The 16,594-nt window shown below is 39.5% G+C and overlaps 1 protein-coding gene across 1 annotated transcript; it reads right to left on the bottom strand.

The window, feature by feature from the left end:
* Positions 1-3,597: 3,597 nt before the first annotated feature.
* LOC109827870 lies at positions 3,598-4,167 on the bottom strand. The gene has a single exon (XM_020394892.1). It carries the CDS (start codon positions 4,165-4,167, stop codon positions 3,598-3,600), a length of 570 nt encoding a protein of 189 aa, XP_020250481.1.
* Between the last annotated feature and the right edge of the window lie 12,427 nt (positions 4,168-16,594).

Below are 16,594 nucleotides of genomic sequence, written 5' to 3'. Positions count from 1 at the left end.
TCGCAACAACAGACTGCTTCTTGCTCTTCCAAGAGACCAAGTTGCCCCCTACAAACATGCAGTAACCCGATGTGGACTTCCTGTCATCGGCACAACTAGCCCAATCAGAGTCACAATAGCTCTCAATGTTCAAGTGCTCATTCTGCCTGAATATCAATCCCTTCCCAGGTGCACTCTTCAGGTACCTCAAGATCTGATACACTGCATCCATATGGCTCTTCCTAGGGTCATGCATGTAGCGGCTCACCACGCTCACTGCAAATGAAATATCGGGACGCGTATGACTCATATAGATCAATCTACCTACCAGTCTCTAGTACCTCTCTCGGTCGACCTGTTCTCCTGCCTCTGCACTCAACTTGGACTTCTGATCAATTGGAGAAGCAGCAGGCTTGCACCCCAACATCCCTATTTCTGTGAGCAAGTCTAAGACATATTTCCTTTGAGATAGGACAATCCCCTCTGCTCCACGAGCCACCTCAATCCCAAGGAAATATCTAAGCTGTCCCAAATCCTTTACGTCGAACTCCTTCCCCAACTTTGCCTTCAGCTGTGCAATTTCCCCTTCATCATCTCCAGTAATGATCATGTCATCTACGTACACAGCAAGCATGATAATGTGGCCACCCTGTTGCCGATAAAACACCGTGTGGTCGGCATTGATCTGCTTGTAGCCTAGGCACACCATGGCCTTTCTGAATCTATCAAACCATGCACGAGGAGACTGTTTCAGCCCATACAGCGACTTCTTGAGCCTGCACACCTTACCAACCGTCTGGTTTGTGCCAAAACCCGGTGGGACCTCCATATACACCTCCTCCAACAAATCACCATGAAGGAAAGCGTTCTTCACATCAAGTTGGTGTAACTTCCACCCACCATTCGCTGCTAGGGAAATCAGTGTCCTTACTGTGCTCATCTTTGCCACGAGTGCAAAAGTCTCATCATAATCAATACCATAGGTCTGACTGTACCCCTTTACCACCAACCGAGCCTTGTAGCGCTCAATCAGACCCTCTGGATTCTGTTTCACTGTGAAGACCCACTTGCATCCGACAGCCTTCTTGCCTGGTGGTAGTAACACAAGCTCCCAAGTGTTGTTTTTGTCGAGGGCACCGAGCTCTTCTAGCATGGCTGCCTTCCACTTCGGATCTCCCTTAGCAACCTGCCAACACTTAGGGATAGAGACAGTGTCTAATGATGCAATGAATGCTCCATGTACAGGTGATATATGTGAGTAAGAGACAAACTGAGCAATATCATGTGAGAAACCATATCGGTCAGGAGAGAAACCATATCGGTCAGGAGGAATACGCGCATTCCCGCGAGTAGTCCGCCTTACCAATAGGGGGTGGAAGGAGTAGAGGGAGGAATCATATCACCTGTGTATTCTGAGTCTGAAGTGGATGGTGTAGGTGTCTCAAGAGTCGGAGAAGGCAGAGACAAGGGACTTGGCACTGGTGGTACTGTGGGCACGGCTCCCTCAATCTGCTTATTTCTCCTCACATACACCTCACAGTATCTCGACTCCCCCTGAGTCAGAGTTCTACCACATTCGAGCTCATTCCTCTCCACTTCCGGCTCAACCCTAGCTGATTCCTCCTTTTCCGGCTCAACCACAGCCAAAATCTCAAGTGGGCAAGAAATACCACCCACACTCACCATCCTCCTACTCTCCCCCTCTCGCCTCATACCTTCTGTATCGGGCAAGTCTCCAAAGGGTGATGTAACCTTTGAGTAGTATGGTTCGAACTCGCGAAATGTAACATCCATACTCACAAACAGTCTCCTCTCCACAGGACTCCAGCACACATACCCCTTTTTAGTAGCTGAGTACCCCACAAAGATACACTTCACAGCCCTCGGATCTAGTTTTCCCACATTTGGTTTGTTGTCCTGCACGAAGCACACACACCCAAAGTTTTTGAGAGGAAGAATATCTCTATTCTTACCTTTCAACATCTCAATCGGAGACTTCCAGTCTAACACCCGTGATGGCATCCGGTTGATCAAATAGGCGGCTGTCAGAACTGCTTGCCCCCACAAGTACTTTGGGACTTTCATCGAAATCATCATACTCCGAGTCACCTCAAGGAGATGTCTGTTCTTTCTTTCTGCTACCCCATTCTGCTCTGGTGTGTATGTACATGTGGTTTGATGATGTATCCCCTGAGATGACAAGTACTCCCCAAACATCCTGTTGGTGTATTCTGTCCCATTATCAGACCTTAATACTTTCACAACTGCACCATATTGAGTCTGAACTCCTTTATGGAAGTCCTTGAAGCAAGCAAACACATCACTTTTGTTTTTCATCAAATAAAGCCACGTCACACAAGAAAAACAATCAATAAAAGAGACAAAATATCTAAATCCATTCACAGCAGTTGTGGGACAAGGCCCCCATACATCAGAGTGAATCAAATCAAAAACACTAGAACTCCTACTACCAGAACTAACATAAGAGCTCCTAGTGTGATTTCCCAACTCACACGCATCACACACGAGTTTTTCCTTATTAGCCTTTTCAAACAAAGACGAATACAACCTACTCAAAACCGGAAAAGAAGGATGACCCAAGCGCCTATGATGGAGCAGCAACAAGTCCTCCACACTCCTCCCAGCTCCTCCAGCTCCCTCCACAATAGATGAGAGGGCCAAATCCATACCCTCTTTATCTAGGTACCACAAACCACTATGCCATGTGCCAGTCCCAAGTTGCCTATCTGTCCCCTTCTCTTGGAAGATCACCTTAGGAATATCAAACAAAACGACACATTTTAGTTGTGATATAATGGCACTTATGGATAAGAGATTTACAGGAAAAGAAGGAGCATGCAAGACATTAGACAAAGTCAAAGTGTTGGTACATTGCACTGTGCCCTTACCAACCACGGGCTGGGCCGTACCATCAGCTGTCTGAATGCTCTCTGGTACTGCTAGGTGAGTATAGGAAGAAAACTCCCTAGCAGCATTAGTCACATGACGAGATGCACCAGAATCGACTATCTAATCTGGTGATCTAGTGATGGATATAGAAGCAAGAGCAAGTGTATCACAAGTACCTATGGCTGAGTGAGCAAAGGAAGCAAAGTTACCCTTGGATAAAGACGAGGTGGATGCATCATCTACCCCACTCTTCCCCTCACCTGCTGCTTTCTGCTTTCTCTTTAATGCCTCCAAAAACTCATGATCCTCCTCGGTAAAGACCACAGTCTCCTCACTCTCTCCATATGCTACCGTCAGATGTGCTTGGTAGCCTCCTCTTCCACCTCTCCTACCACCTCTGCCTCGACCACGACCCCCTGCATGCCCCCTTCCACCTGTATCTCGCTCCTTTGGTAGCTTAGGGCAAGCTTGCTTCAGGTGACCTACCTCACTACAGTTGTAGCACTGTCGGGTCTCGCCCCTGTACCCTGTGGTACCTGAGTTGGAGACTGCAAGTGCTGACTTCACCCCTGGGAGTCCAGCTGCCCCAGCCTGGAGCCTAATCCGGCTCTCCTCCTGTATCATGGCTGAGACCGCTTCCTCAAGTGAGGGAATCCTCGTCTGAGCCAGTAGCATAGCAACCCTCTGTTCAAACACCGGGGCCAGACCCTAGAGGAACACCATAACCCTATCCTCCATCTCAATCTCAGAACATATAGGATCAGTGCAGCATCGTCGTCGGACCCTAAAGTGGCCCTGATCCAGCCATAAGCGATCCAGTTCTATAGCATACTCCTGCACAGTCTTCTCCCCCTGTACCAAAGCCGAGATCTCCCTCTTGATCTGGTACACCCGCAGGTTGTTCCCAGCACCATCGTAGGTCCTCCTCAGCTTTTCCCAGACATCATGTACCTTCGCTATGCCATCCACTGTGGACGCAATACCCGAAGTCAGTGAGCTCAGGAGCCAAATATATACCTGCATGTGAGTTGACTTCCACTCAGCTCTCTCAGGTGCATTCTGACTCGGCTCCTCCTTCTCTCCAGTCAAGTACCCCTCCAGACCCTTCCCTTCCAGAGTGTACCTCACCCGACGTGACCAGCTTAGATAAGTGGCTGGACCCTCGAGTTTCATATCAATCGGTGGCAACTCAATCTTCTGCTTTGGCTTGCTCTCACTCGCTGACATCTTGAATGCTCGCATCAGAACCACGACATCATCAGGATTCAGCTTTGACATCACCTCGGCCAGAGGATTTGTGCTGCCACTCCCCTCCTCCTTCTCGGTCGTCACTGATCTGACTCCGATCTACGCCTCGAGTATCGATCTAAGTCTAGATCCACATCACCTCTAACCTCTTCATCTTCCTTCTAACCCGATCTAGATCTTATCTCATCAAGATTCGAGTTAAAAAAAAACTACAGAACCCGATCAATAACCCAATCCAAACCCGCTTCTCAGGTATCGTGGGTGGAGGCCGGACGATCTGTCCCTAAATTTCTAGGGTTTTAAGAATCCCAAAAAACACTCTCAAATCAAAACCCTAACCTGGTGGTGGAGGCAGTTGAACAGTGTTGATGGCCGGAGACTGAAGCAGTGGTGGCCGGAGACTAATGGTGATGGCTGACTGATGGCGGCGGCTGAAGAAGCAGTGGTGGCCGGAGACAAGGACTGATGGCGGCGACGGTGGAGAAGAAGTGTCGATGGCCTTTGTCTCAGCGGTGGAGAAGATCTAGGGCATCCTCAGTGGCGGCGGTGCTGGCCGGAGACGCAGCGGCGCCTAGTTATGCAACATATTGGAAACTAGATAGCATAAGGATTATCCAAACTCAAAAAAGACTAACAAGCTTCTAACATACAACTACACTAGTTGTAATTAATTATTTTATAAAATAACTTGAATTAATTAACTAGTTTCATGTAAACTAGAAATTAGAAGCAAGAACAAGGTCCTCCATGAGTTAGATGTACATGTTAAGATTCAATTAGATAGAACCATAGCTCTGATACCATGAAGGAAATCGTGCTATGTCTACATGCATAATACACAGCGGAAGACATGTATGTACAAAAATACTAAGCATGTAGAGAGCATGAAATATTCATATGGATCGTCTAATTAAATCTAACATGATCCTTATTATTAAGTGAGCATACAAGAGTTAGAAAGTCATACTTTCGTAGCGTGATTCGATGGAAGATCGAATAACCCCTAGCTCTTGCTCCTTGTAGTAGAAAATCTCCTTGTAGTGGATCTCCAAGTCTTCAAGTGAGCTTGATAAAATGGGAGTCTTCTTAAGACACAAGGCAAGATATCCACCCCGGGGTTCTTAAAATCCTACTACTTCCTCTTGCTCAAAGATTGCTAAAGTTTAGTAAGAGGAGAGCTCTCTTTTATTCTCTTATGGAAAAAACACTTAGCCAATTTTTCATTAACCTTTCCATAAGAAAAAGAGCTCATATTTATAGAGTGAAATGTGTTCATGATATGAATGACTCATCCTATGAGTCATGCAATGAATCATCAAAAATTAATGATTAATCAAGTGAGTCATGCAATGAATCATCTTATGAATCATTACATTTCAAAACCATGTGCTAATAAACCATGTGCTCAAACCATACCACTAAGTGACTCATCTCATGACTCATTATACATGGTATGTGTATTTCATAAATGAGAATACCAAATTATTATCACTAATACAGTATTTCATAAATACGGTATATAGTATTATTCCAATCTTTAACTAATTAGTCACTATATGACCAAATAAATCAAGAGTTGACCAAAAGTCAACTGTTGACCAAAAAGTCAACTAGTTGACTAAAAGTTAACTTTATGGGAAAAATACTGGAATTCATTTCCTAAGCACATAGCATTCCGATTTTACCGATATACATAACCGTTTATGTGTATCCGGAAGAAATCATATATGCGTATCAATCATACGCATCACTCCATAAATTGTGTTTCATAGGATTCAAGTACGCGCTTGGTGTGACTCTAGGGCCCAACTTAAAAAACTCGGTAGTGGATCATATCCATAAGTACAACAGAGGTGCTAGCTACACATGAAGACCACCCGGGTATAAGTTGTGATAAAGGTCTGCAAGATGCTTATCCAATTTTATCAGGACCACTCAATGATAATACCGTACAGTCCGGTCTCTTCGTCAAACCATGTCAAACTATTGAGCCTAGGGTATGGCAAACTGTCAAACCCTAATAGCTTGATTAGTGTTTATTGATATTAAACTCATAACCTATAAGATTAAACTGACACTCAGTTTATCTTATTCACCTTGGCCAAGGATTTCCAGGCTATAGTTATATCAAACAATCTTATGACAACAACCCCTATACTGGGAGAGACAAATCCCTTCTTGGCATCTCAATATCTACTTATGTCTCGGGATGTACCCAACAAGAACCGTTATGCACAATTCAATAAGAACCGTGGTTAGGTAAAAGTCTAAATATATCTTTACTGACATATAAGATATTGCACTCATGCCTCAGGTCAAGAGACTACTATGTACTATTTCACTTGAGAACTTCTATTTGACAGTTAAGTATATTACCAACTAGATGTTCTCGGCGAGTCGTTCAGTCAACTCATTCACTAATGAGTCACATGTATACTGTATCTTGATGTCTCACATCAATGATCTAAGAGATTGATCATCTCCTTCAAAAGGAGAAATAAAGCATACACTAGTCTAAACCAAAGTGATGATGTCCTATCTCAACACTTCATCAACTAGGAACATTTTAGAATATATGTTACCGACTAATCAGATCTCTTCATTACGATCACTATCCGAAATGTCTGATAGTCTAGTATTTATTCTAAGGACATTATCTGTATATTTATAACATCAGATAAATTTGACCAAAATAGCATACTATCATTTTGAACAAGGATGTTATATACATATAGGTCCTGTTACAATATACAATAATTGCCTGCAGGGCACCTATATCTAACATGCAGTTAGCATCATGCCACTCCGATTGATGTATCATCTCAGGATTCTTGCCAACAAGTTAGCTTTCACGGGGACTGTTATCTATGGATTCAACACTAGTGGATCCAGGCCATTGGGTAAAATCCGAGTGAAGTACCAGCTTAGAGATTTGAAGTCCAAAGTTATATGTTACGTGATTGATGCAGAGACTTCTTACAACTTGCTATTGGGTCAACCTTGGATCTTTAGCAACATTATAGTTCCTTCCACCCTCCATCAGTGTCTAAAGTATGTGGACACAAATAATAAGGTCAAGATGGTGGTCGTAGACAAGCAACCATTTAAGGGGTTAGAAAATTATTTTACTGACTCCCTTCTATATGGTGCTGAATCCGATACTGAACCATCATCCTTAGGGACGGACAATAGAGAAGAAGCTGATACCGAAACCAGGCTTGATTATGATGAAGGTCTTGTATTTAATGACATTAAACCTCTTGTAAATTGATCATGATGGTGGCGAATCGTCAAATGAAAGTTGTAACTGGCAACTTGCCGATTATGAAATAAAGGACAATTTAGAATACTCGCTTTGCCTTAATGATGTAATGCAGGAACTATATGATAGCCCTGACATACACATGTCGCTTCAGTCATCTTGCATGACAAAGAAGCTCGTCCAAGACTCCTTCGAAACAACCCTCGTCTTACCTGCAAAGGTAGGGGGTGGAAAAGAAATAATATTTTGTAAAGTGGAGTCATCCCCGCCCTCCAATCTCTTCCTGAAAATCAATGCCGATGATGAAGGACCTGATTGGCATTTTTTTAGATACTGCTCACAAGAACATGACTTAATGAATAAGTAAGGATACAACCTCACGTTCGGTGAAGGTCTTCATTTTGGTCAAGGTATCCGAGTTCCACCCCACTCTGCCTATGTACCAAAAGGGAAGCCCGACAATTATTACGGACATAAAAGGGGTCTAGACTATGTTTCTTATCTGACGACAAATGTTGCAATGTCTACAAGATTTCATTATTTGCCTGAAAACCATAGCAAAAGTAGTAGTAGGGTGGATCACTCACATAAGCTCCTCCTAAATATCCTCCCCTAACTCCTCTACAATTTGACCATCCAAAAGATTATTCATCACTGTAACAAGCTGCATCGTCTGCTGAGTGCAATCCTTCTACGGCATGTAAGAGGTTACCCTCGAGGGCATCATCGATGGTGTCAAGGTCATCAGAGGCTGGAATGGTGTAGACAACCTCTGAGATTCCACTCCCATCCATCTAGTCCTTCCCTTCTGGGAAATCCACAAACCAAATGGCTCACTTGGCAATTATTCTCTCTAGTCAAGGGCTCATAGCTCTGTGCAACAACCTCAACATACTTGTCTTCCAATGCTTCCTAAGAGACAAAAAAGTTCAATATAAGAATTAGCATTTTAATAACAAACATAATATAAACATTCAAGATTACTTTTAGTATTATGTAATTCATTCATAAAAGTAAATTACTTGCATATTCTCAACATCTTGTAGCTTTTTCTTCTTCTCATCAGTGACATCATACCCCTTCTTAAAGTAAACCATAGTCCTCTTATGCAATTCGGAGAGTGGGATAAAGGGAGCATTTAGAGGTCTGCAAATTTGTTTATTAGTTTTATTTATCAAATAAATTACAATTAAAGAGAATATATATAGAAGACTAAAATATTTTATACTGTCATCCTAAAAAATTGATTCTCAATTTGGGCAAATTAAGTAGTGCCCATATGGTGACCATAATCGATTCTGTTAATTTCTCTCATATTTTTTCTTCAACAAGAACAAAGAGAATTTTAGTATAATCTATAATGTACAACAAAATATACCACTAAATTCAAATAGATAAGTTGAATCCAGTTTCTATTAATATGATAGGCATTTGCGAAATAATAACTTATTTGTGGTTATTTAGCTTTATAAGTATAAGCTCAATTTAGTTATTCAAATGACATCTAACTAATCATCTATGCTAGCTTAAGGCTTTTGGTTTACTTAAAAACTATGCATTTATACATATTTACCCGGTGCTACTTCTGGCCCCATAATAATATAAATGCCGCAAAATGAGCTGGGTCAATCCTCGGATACCTTGTGTAAATCCTCTTCAGGTTCACACTGTAACTTTCAAAGAATTTGTTTTTTTATCTCATGTCCCCACTCCTGAACGGCATGCTTGAACATTCCCATGTATCTAAAAAATCCTAGTCTACTGATTGTCTTTGATGTTGAAATATCTCTAAGTATTAACATATAGTTAAGTAGGGCTAATCGACTAGAAAAGTAAAATAATAGAGAAAACATAGTTTAGTTTACTCAACAATCTCAATATAGACCCTCCAAGACATGAAAAGGCTGCTCCTAGGCCTAGTGATATGGATTAAGACAATCATTCATCCATACCCATCATTCAAGATATGAGCTAAAGTTGTTAGCCCATTGCCCAGTTGGAATCCTACTGCTTCCCCACGTTACAATTGCATGAAAGCCATCCGGAAGTATATTTTTTAAACTCACTCCCCTTGCATTCTTTTTTCTTGAAATGTTTATCTCCTACAATAATGGTAAAGTATTTGTTATGCACTGTAATACTGGATAAGCATTTAGGGTATCTATAGTAACTAAAAAATGTAAAATTATAAGTCAATTTGTAAAAAAGGGAATTTAACAAGTCTATTGACATGTATAAGTTAATAAATGATTAAATTTACCAAAATTTGTCTGATTTTAGCTGCAGCATCAACTAGCATATCATCAATCTGTAGCTTCTAATCATTCAACCATTTTTAGCCACTCTGTATTTCTCCATCTACTTGAGTCTGTACCCCTTTGTAGATGCTAGTAAAGGCCCACGCTCCATCCCGAAAATGTATGCTTGAAGTACTGAACGCTCTGCATATAGTGGTACGGGCGATGACTCATTCTCGCACTCACCTATAGAAATAAAAGAAATAAGTTATATTGTGCATATATCTTGAAAACTAAATACTTAAACTAAGTTATACCTCTAATCTCTAGAGATGATGCTGGCTCTTCCATAGAGGGTTGGTCATCACCACGGCTCGATATATCTATATTCAATTTATATTGCCCAAAAGGTTTCATTTCATTTCATAATTTGCAAACTAAAAAAAGTTACATGAAGACCCTACTACATCCAACTAATTTTTAGCTCCTATTAATGTTTGTGATAATGTTTGGAATGTGAGTCCAATTTGTTGGAGCATCCATATTAAATGCTACGTTCTGAGGGTAGAAGAATTCATTAACCACTGCATTTGGCTCGTTAAAATTGTCTACATAGCTCTCATCACCATCTTCATTGGTAGAAGGTTGAACATAAGCGCTAGGATCCTTTTATATGACGACCCATTCATCTTTAACTGTGGGAACTTTCACATAGTAACACTATCTGAGGCCGAAGTACCTTAACCGCAAAGCTTTCGCCAAAGTATTGCTATATGTCTTAGCTAAATGAACGAAAGAGATGATGGGCATTTGCATGGTCTGGAGAGGCTTACTTGCCTTAGAGTTTAGGTGCTTTATCTGTCTTTGGTTTCTTTGCTTGTTGTTTCGTCTGATTCAATAATACCATACCTTCGCTCTCGGGAAATCTACTAAAATCTTTAGTCTTGGCTTAGAAAAGTCAATCAATCACTACTAAAAAAAGAAAATCCATGATACCAATAAGAGAAGTTACACAACATAAGGTGCTGCAGGATAAGGAGAAAAAGTGTGGAATACAAGTACAAGTGCCATAAATAAATGTAACAAAAGCCGAGAGCCATCACACCTGAACCAGCAACCATTTCTTATGCAGCTTGCAACTCCGAGCTTTCTGATTGAGTTGACTTTAACTAGAAATAGCCAGTCCCAGGGAACCAAGCCCTCCTGAACCGCATAAAATATAAGAATTTGTGAAACAGTTCAAGATAAAGAATCGTCGAACTGAGATTAAAACATGAATTTTTCATCACTATCTATTTATTTATCAAGATTGACAATTGTAAATCTAAAAGATCCCTTTTGATTCTTTGCAAAACAACAATGAATCGTAAACATTATGTATTTTGTTGATTTGGACCACCATAACCGTAGAATATCTCCACCACATCTTCTTACCATCCATAATATATTATATTATTTTCAGCTGGATTCTGATCTCTTTTGTTTGAGAAACATTCCTGTGAGAAGGTAGCCATAACTTCACTGTTCTGGGTGACCTTCGTATAATCAACCTCCATTGTGTGAAATTTGTACTCATTAACACGATATCCACCATATTGGTTTACCGAACAATAAGGATGTTGTATGCGAACCTTTACTTCTTCTAATATAAATAAATAATGAAACATTCAAATCAATAATTACTTAGTTTTTAGTGAAAAATATAAATATTGCTAAATTTAATAAAATTTAATTCATTCCTCATCCAAATAGGGAATTCCTTCATATATCTTTCTTTAATCTCATGTGCTGCTATACTACCTGTAATTTCATTCTTTAGTTGTTCATGATGTTGCCAATTAATGCAACAAACAAGTTATTATAGCCAAATTAAAGATTACTAGTTTAACGTGGTATTTAACCTTTGGTACATAGAGAAGATTTCAAGATTGTTTAATGTAAAACCCCAAAAATTTAAAATATATTGTTATATAATGATAAGCGAATTGTTTTACAGTTGTATGCTTATATATATGAGAATATATATATAAACTTGTAAGTTTTGACCCCTATTCTAGTCGGTTGACTAATATGATGGATCGGTCGACCGATAGCCCTTCAAAAGCTGAGTGTTGGGTCGGGTCAGTACGGGTCTGTTTAATCATATATATATGTGTATAGATACATGAATTTTCTCTTCTTCATCTCTCACGTTTCAACAGTCACCCCCTCAAAACCCTAGCTGCTCAACTTTGTTTTTTGGAAAACTTTTGAAGGAGGAGCGTGTTCCTCGCACATTTAGGAGATCAAAACAATTTTGGAGGGTAAGTTCATCTCTTCCCAAATCCGTCCCCTTTGTTTTTCATAGTTTAAAACCTAATTTTGATGAATAAGATCTGTAGTTCCAAATATTAAATGAAGAAAAGATATGATTTTGATGACTAGAACCCTAATGATCTATTAAAGAACAAATTAATTAGGTATGGAACCCTAATTACATAGAATTAAACCTGATTAGTTATGTTTAGGGAGTTTTTTATCCCAAAATCTTGTTTTTGTTGATTTAAACTTGTTTGAATGAGATCTATCTTAAGTTAATACAAGATCTTAGATGTAGTTCACACCCCATATTAATAATTCATAAGTTTTGAGGAAAAACCCAATTAACTGTAGAAATTTGGAAATTTTGTGTTTCAGTGTTCGGTTCAGTTGACTGACTCTATTGTTTAGTCAACCGATCAGTTCTTCAGAACTTTGTGTTGCCTCTCTGGTCGGTTGATCGATATAGGGTATTAGTTGACTGATCGAGGCTGTTCAGTTTGTGCACGTTGTGCACGTCGCCGCCTAATTGATTAATGGAATATTAGTCGACCGGCCGTATGTCAGTCACCCATTTCCAAAACCAGTTGACTGATCTGGTGCTATTCTGCTTATGATGATCTTCTACTCACATTTGGTTGTGAACACGAAGGACAGGACCACAGTTGAAGTACGTGCGTGGCCATGGTAGTGTACACATTTGATTTAGGCACGCACGGATCCTCGAGAGTATGTGGCCATGTGTCGAGCTTTCGCGATGTAGGGGCGACAACTTTCGAGTTGCACAGTAAGCGTTAAATGTCTGCATGGATGGCTGATATAGGTTGTGAGCCGCACAAGATTGCGATGAACTACAGGACATTGCGAGTACCTATGCTTGGCATCATACCTATTCATGGATGACCGAGTTCGGTTATGAGCCACATGAGATTACGATGAACCATAGGATTCTGTGAGTACTGAGACTCCACATTCTTTTTGTTTGCATTATGTTTCAGATTAGGCTGATATGCCTATACTCTTCCAGGTGTCTGAGTTAGGTAGTGAGCCGCATGATATTGTGATGAGCCACGGGATATTGTGAATGCCTATACACCACACCATTTTTATTGAAGAAAATTACACAGGATTGTGTATTTGCTCCTATGTCATATACCCTTAGGGTAGTCTGTAATATTGTGTTTAGACTTGCATGAAGTGTCCTTGACAAGGTTTTTCATAGGCTTGTATTTTCTTCGTTCCCATGCCACTTACCTACGGGTAGTGTGAGATGCCATAATACGATATATACTAAGTATTTTGGATGAGGTGTTGGTGATGTATTTTCTTTTGTTGATTATTTATTTATAGGTTTCGGAGTTGATATTTAGTAATCCATAATTTGAGGTACATGATATATATATGAGGGTTTCCTTATTTGGATTATTCCCTCGTCTTACTCATCTCGTATTGTGGGTTTTTAAATCTTAACTACTCTTAGTACAGGGTAAATGATTAGGTAGATTATGCATATTATAGGTAGAACCTCTATTATAAGCATTAGCTCTTCCCCTAGGGGCGGGCGGAGATGTTCTTGCTAACGCTCTGACGCTGTTGTTTTCACCTCTTTTCAGGTAACGAGTCAGAGTTTCAGAGAGTCGCAGGTTGCCGTGAATTTATCATAATCACCATCATTCATAGCTAATTAGTGCTCCACAATGGACTATTTATAGTTTTAGTTTTCTTTTAGAGATGCATTTTATTTTGGTGACTGAGTGCCTTTGTAATTTTTAATTGACTCTTATGTATTAGAGATTTGATGTTCTTATTTTGGTTTATCAGATGTACTCTTTTTTCTCTTGTTGTAACTTATCGATATTGTTTGTTGTCTTTTATCTAAATTGTATTTCGTATATTTTCATCTTGGTTGTATCTGCTTGTACCCTCTCTATTTTATACTTTGTTTCTGCTAGAGTGATAGTAATTGTGATTGTGAAATATGTTTATGCATAGTGGAGGGTGCATGATATGTTTGACATCTTTGGGTTCACCTTAGACTGTAGCCATGTGTGAAACCAGAGGCGTTATAGTTAGTATCAGATCTCTAGTTCTAATATCCTTAGGGTGTCCCGTGTCGAGTCGTGGATCTAGTATAGAGTTTTCTTAAGGCTCATGTATAGAGTTTGTTAGGAATTCATAGATTGAGTGAGGCCATAATGCGCGTAACTCAAAAAGTTTTGAATTTTTTATGCCTAACTTACTTTGATTATAAAGTACTTTCGAGGATACTATATGTTATGTTTTACTATTGCTATATACTATGTTATTAGTGTTAGATGTAGGTGCCCTGCAGGCAATTATTGTATATTGTAACAGGACCTATATGTATATAACATTTGTTCGAAATGATAGTATGGCTATTTTGGTCAGATTTATCTTGATTTGACTAATATACTAGTATAATGTCCTTAGAAATAAATACTAGACTATCAAGACATTTCGGATAGTGAATCGTAATGAAGAGATCTGATTAGTGCGGTAAACGTATATTCTAATCTAAAAATGTTCTAGTTGATGAAGTTGTTGAGGATAGGGAACATCATCAACTTTTGGTTTTAAACTAAGTGCTAATGCTTTTATTTCTCCTTTTGAAAGGAGATGATCAAATCTCTTTAGATCATGTATGTGAGACATCAAGTACTTATACAGGTGACTCATTAAGTGAATGAGTTGACTGAACGACTTCGGCCGAGAACATCTAGTTGTAATATACTTAAACTGTCAAAATAGAAGTTCTCAATGAATATAGTACAGTAGTAGTCTCTTGACACTGAGGCTGAGTGCAGATACTCTTATATGTGCAGTAAAGATGTATTTAGACTTTTCGCTAACCACAGTTCTTATTGATATTGTGCATACACGGTTTCTTGTTGGGTACAATCCTGAGACATAAGTTAGATATTGAGATGCCATAGAAAGGGATTCGTCTCTACCCAGTATAGGGGTTGATGTCATAAGATTGTTGATATAACTATATGCCTGGAAATCCTGGCGCAAGGTGAATAAGATACTGAGTGTCAGTTTGATCTTATTAGGTTATGAGTTTTAATATCAATAAGACACGTAATTCAAGCTATTAGGTGTTGGACAAGTTTTGGCCATCGCCTAGCATCAATAGTTGACATGGTTTTGCACGAAGAGACCGACTGTACGGTATTATATGAGGTCGGTCCTGATAAATTGGATAAGGCATCTTGCAGAGGCCTTTATCACAACTTATACCCGGGGGTGGGTCTTCAATGTGTAGCTAGCACTGCTTGTTGTGACTTGATTGGATATGATCCACTAACCGAGTTTTTTAAGTTGGGCGCGCTAGAGTCAACGCAAGCGCGTACTTGAATCCTATGAAGACCGAATTTATGGGAGGTGATGGCGTAATGATTTGATCCATATATGTTTCTTCCGGATACCATAAACGTGTATGTATATTCGGTAAAATCAGAGATGCTATGTGCTTAGGAAATGAATTCTAGTATTCTTTCCCATAAAGTTAACTTTTAGTCACACTAGTTGACTTTTTGGTCAACAGGTTGACTTTTTGGTCAACGTCTTGATTTATTTGGTCCCATATAGTGACTAATTAGTTAAAGATTGAATATACTAATATACGTATTTATGAAATCCTGTATTAGTGGATGAATAGATTTTGGTATTCTCATTTTATGAAAATACACATACCATGTATAATGGAGTCATGAGAATGAGTCACTTAGTGGCTATGGTTTTGAGCACATGGTTTATTACACTGCGTTTTGAATGTATAGATGATTCAATAGATGATTCATTGGCATGACTCACTTGATTAATCATTATTTTATTGATGATTCATTGCCATGACTCATAGGATGAGTCATTCATTATGAACCACATTTCACTCTATAATATGAGCTCTCTTTTTCTTAATGGAAAGGTTAAAGAAGAAAATTGCTAAAGTGTTTTTTTCCATAAGAGAATAAAAAGAGAGCTTCCTCTTACTTAATCTTAGGCATTCTTTGACGCAGAGGAAGTAGTAGGATTTTAAGAACCCCCGGGGTGGAGTAACTTGGCCTTGGTGTCTTAAGAAGACTCCCATTTATCAAGGCTCAACTTGAAGACTTGGAGATCCACTACAAGGGAGATTTTCTGACTAACAAGGTAAGCAGAGGAGCTAGGGGTTTATTCGATCTTCCCATCGAAATACACGCTACGAAAGTTATGATCTTTCTAACTCTTGTATGCTCCCCCCCCCCCCCTTTAATAAATAAGGATCAATGTTAATTTTAATTAGACGATCCATATGATATTTGCATGCTGCTCTAGCATGCTTAGTAAATTTTTTGTACATACATGTCTTCCGCTGTGTATTATGCATGTAGACATAGCACGATTTCCTTCACACACGCCTACTTATATCACATGCGAAGGACATTATTGTCCTTGTAAACCAAAAGAATCTTTAACCTAATACTCATCAAGCAAGCCCAATATGGACATTTCACCTTTAGTAGGAGGCCACAAACAAAGAAGCACACATGTTCCCACTAGCATCTTTTTATATAGAGTATGATATGATATAATACAAAAAGAGGAACACATTCTAACTAACATCTTTTTATATAGAGTATGATATGAAAATGGGGAA

This window comes from Asparagus officinalis, unplaced genomic scaffold, assembly GCF_001876935.1.
Source record: "Asparagus officinalis unplaced genomic scaffold, Aspof.V1 AsparagusV1_Un488, whole genome shotgun sequence".
Lineage (NCBI taxonomy): Eukaryota > Viridiplantae > Streptophyta > Magnoliopsida > Asparagales > Asparagaceae > Asparagus > Asparagus officinalis.
The sequence above is the reverse complement of the archived record's forward strand: the minus strand, read 5'-3'. Positions and strand labels throughout refer to the sequence as shown.